Here is a 3,673-nt window from a genome sequence, read left to right on the forward strand (position 1 = left end):
GCGAATTCCACTGCCTAACATTGGAAGACATTATACTTTTTAAGATAAAATCGTTCAATTCATTATTTAGTCCATGATTCAGTTTCATCAAACAAATTCGATGCATGCACCGAATTTGAATGGCTTTACATTGCAATGCCTGCAAAAAAACTTATATACATAGAAGGAAGGCCTGACCACGTAAATCTGACCAAGACATGCATTTGCAATGTTAATTTGAAGAAGAAAAAACAGTTAAAAGGAGATTGGATAAAACAGTTGAAGACTACACGTCCATCAAAAAGATAGGAGAAAACAGTTGAAGAAAATGAAAGAAGGATTACATGCGAAACCGTCTAAACTCTAAAGAACAAGAAACCAACGAATGAAGAAAAATTAAAAAAAGAAAACATTCTGATCACTTGTAGAGTGTGTCTTTTAGAAATGATCCTGGTGTCCCTAGTCTTTTTGAAAGCCTCCTCATGAAAGAGACCAACAAGGTAAGCTGTATGCCCCACAACCAAAATATCAATAATGAAACTGAAAAGTTACTCCAAAAGCATAACCCATTTGAGAGAATGTATATGACAGCGTAAGAATCAATGACCTCACTAATCAAACAGTAAAAGAACATCATAAAAATCTTAGAAAAAGATGAAAAAAATAAACAAACCAAACAAAGAAGTATCAAAGAAAACATTCATAAAGAAAAAGTGAACAACCCACATCAGCAAATCCTAAAAGAAAACCCAAATATATATATATATATATATATATATATATATATATATATATATATATATATATATATATGACAGAGGACTGTCCAACCAAAGGAAGAATCGGACGACTCTCTTTCTCCATTGCTTGAGCATCTCATCTATCGATCGTACCTCTTATACATTTGTTCTTTATAAGATAAATATCAAATCTTTGCACAATCTTTGCAGTGTCGGGTACTCTCTCTCTCTCGTCATCGTTATGTTGAATTTTGAAATGATATAAGGTTGTTTCCATTTCTGAAGAGATTGGTGTTTGAGATCGATGGTTGTTTCATGATGGGTTTAGTTTTTTGGTGCACGCTGTTGTGCGTATTTCGGTGGGGATTTACTTTTGGTTATTCTTGTTTTGTCAAGATTCTTCTTTCCCGCTTTCCTTTCTCTCCCAACCCCCAACTTTAGGTCATCGTTTCCGAGTGCTGTATGGCTTTTGAATATCAAATCTTTCTTGTGCTTTTTTTGGGCATCATTGTTTTCTCTTCTGCAAGTTGATTCTTCATTATTGAAGTTTGCATCTTCTGTTTAATTTTGATGGTGGCTTCACATTCGGGTGATGTATTCCCAAAATAAGAGTTTTTAGCTTTTTTCCTCTTGTTGGGTTTTCAGGTTTTTTTTTTGGGTGTGTGTGTGTGTGGTGGTGGTCTTCAAGTTAACTTTTTTGTTTGATATTTATTGTTCTCATGATAATCTTCTTTTGGTTATTAGGGTACCCTCTCTTTTGGGTGTTTTTGAAATTCTCAAAGATTAAACTCTCTTGAAGTCAATAATGCTTTACTCTTTTTCAATTCAATTATGAGTTGTGATTTGTTCACCATGTGGGGTAGGTGGTTCCTATGTTTCTTGTAGGTTTTTTATTGCGTTCTCAGGTAGTCATTTTGCGTGATTTGTATTTTCTTATACCTTCTTGATTGGTTCTCTATATCCGATTTTTCGTGATATTGTTATTTTGTAGCTCCTCAAACTTTGTGTTGTTTTAACTTGTTTTATAGTTTGGTTTTGTCTTTGTTGTCTATAAGATGTTTGCTTGAAGTTGTTCATGATTTTGTTGTTTCTTCTAGCTTTTTTCCTCTTATTGTTTTTAGGGCATCATTTTGGATATTTTGCAGTTCTTCAAATATGAACATTTTTTTTTCATTTGAAGTTGATATCTTCTGTTCTTGTGTTGGTGTACTCTTCCTTCTTAGAGATTCATTTTGTTTTAGTAGAAAAATTTCTGTCATATTTAGAAGTACTCTTCTGACATTTCTTGGGATCTGAAAATAAAGGAATTTTGGGGGAATTCATGTCTGCATCAATAGCTGAAGTTACTGCAACTCCCGCAGTTGCTGGTGACCCTTCAGCAGGCCATACTTCTAACTCAATACCAACACCAAGAAGGAGGACAGTGGTTCAGACAGAAAAGAGTTCCCATATTGAAATCTTGACGGATAAAGGGATCCATGGCTCCAATGCGGTGAAAGTCATGGACGGAAAGGATTTAAACCATGTGGTAAGAGGAGATTCGGTTGTTGATAAATATAAAGATACACCATTGAGGAAAGGTGTGCCAAATTCAGCCATTACACCCAGGCGTAGGAAAGTTGCCATGAAGCCTGAGAAACCCATATGGAAGAGGTGCATTAGTGTCACTGTGAAGTTTATTATTCTCATTCTTGGGATTGTTGGTTTTGTGAGATTGATATGGTGGCATGGCAACTCCGCTGCCTATGTTGCTCCCTTTGGGTCACTGGATTATGAGCATAAGCTTGCAGAAATTGAGGGTTCAATGAAGGCTGCTGTGAAAATGATGCAGGTTCAGGTTGAGGCCATTGACCACAAGATCGAGGGCCAGATTGGGAGATTTAAGAAGGAACTCATTGAAAAAGTAGAAGAGCAGAGTGTGTTGCTTGGGCACAAAATCAGAAAATTGGAGGATAAAGGATAATTTCTTGAAGGGAAACTAAAGGAGCTGGAATTTTTGTCAAGGGAAGATGTTTCACGGTTTCTGAATGAATTGATTAACAACAAAAATTTTGAAACTGGTGACCAAGAATTGAACTGGGACAAGATAAGGACTATTGTTAAGGACATCATGATGAGAGAAATTGAAAAACATTCAGCTGATGGGCTTGGAAAAGTAGATTATGCATTGGCTTCTGGAGGTGGAAGGGTGATCAGGCACTCCGAGCCATATTATGCAGCCAAGGTCAGCAATTGGTTTCCATCTAAAAGTAGCAATGGAGTTAGTCCAAGCGTACAAAAGATGCTTGAACCTAGTTTTGGAGAGCCTGGTCAGTGTTTTCCATTGAAAGGGAGTAGTGGATTTGTTGAGATCAAGTTGAGGACCCCTATAATACCAGAAGCGGTCACTTTGGAACATGTTACAAAGGTAATTTTCTTGTTCCAAGATTGTGTTAAGTAAGTTCTAAATCTTGTATAGCTATAATATGTTTTATTTATTGGATGTTTTTGCTAGATAAGATATTGTTTTTCAATTGAAAAGTTGTAAGATGCTGAAATGTCAAACTAATATTAAGTATTCTATATATATTTTGAATATCATGACCTATTTTTACCCTTGACTCGTTTATTGTTGTGGTTTTATACATTGTTGGTTGTTTTATTGGTACTATTTGAACATAGGAAGAAATCATTTGTCTAAAATATCAAGACTAACAGAACATTAATAACTCAAGCAATGTTGCACATTATCCTTCAAATATCTTGAAGCAGCCTTCTTTTTTAACAAATATGATCATGTTTCAGTATGATGTACTGTGACAAATGCTCTTCATTTTCAATAGATGCAAATGCAATCATATCTTAGTGTTATGTGTTATAAGTGTCATAAGACATAAAATATAAAAGTGGAGGAATATGGTTGGATCCATCAATTTGTGGCATAAAAATACTAATATTAACTGGCACTTTGGCTT

General features: G+C 35.1%; 1 protein-coding gene across 1 annotated transcript; it reads left to right on the top strand.

The window, feature by feature from the left end:
* Window positions 1-2,040: 2,040 nt before the first annotated feature.
* On the top strand, window positions 2,041-2,682 carry LOC149814071 (SUN domain-containing protein 1-like). The gene has a single exon (XM_089989874.1). The coding sequence runs from the start codon at window positions 2,041-2,043 to the stop codon at window positions 2,680-2,682; it is 642 nt and encodes a 213-aa protein (XP_089846000.1).
* Window positions 2,683-3,673: the final 991 nt, after the last annotated feature.

The sequence above is a fragment of the Nuphar pumila genome, chromosome 15 (assembly GCF_984573655.1).
Source record: "Nuphar pumila chromosome 15, dmNupPumi1.hap1.1, whole genome shotgun sequence".
Classification (NCBI taxonomy): Eukaryota; Viridiplantae; Streptophyta; class Magnoliopsida; order Nymphaeales; family Nymphaeaceae; genus Nuphar; species Nuphar pumila.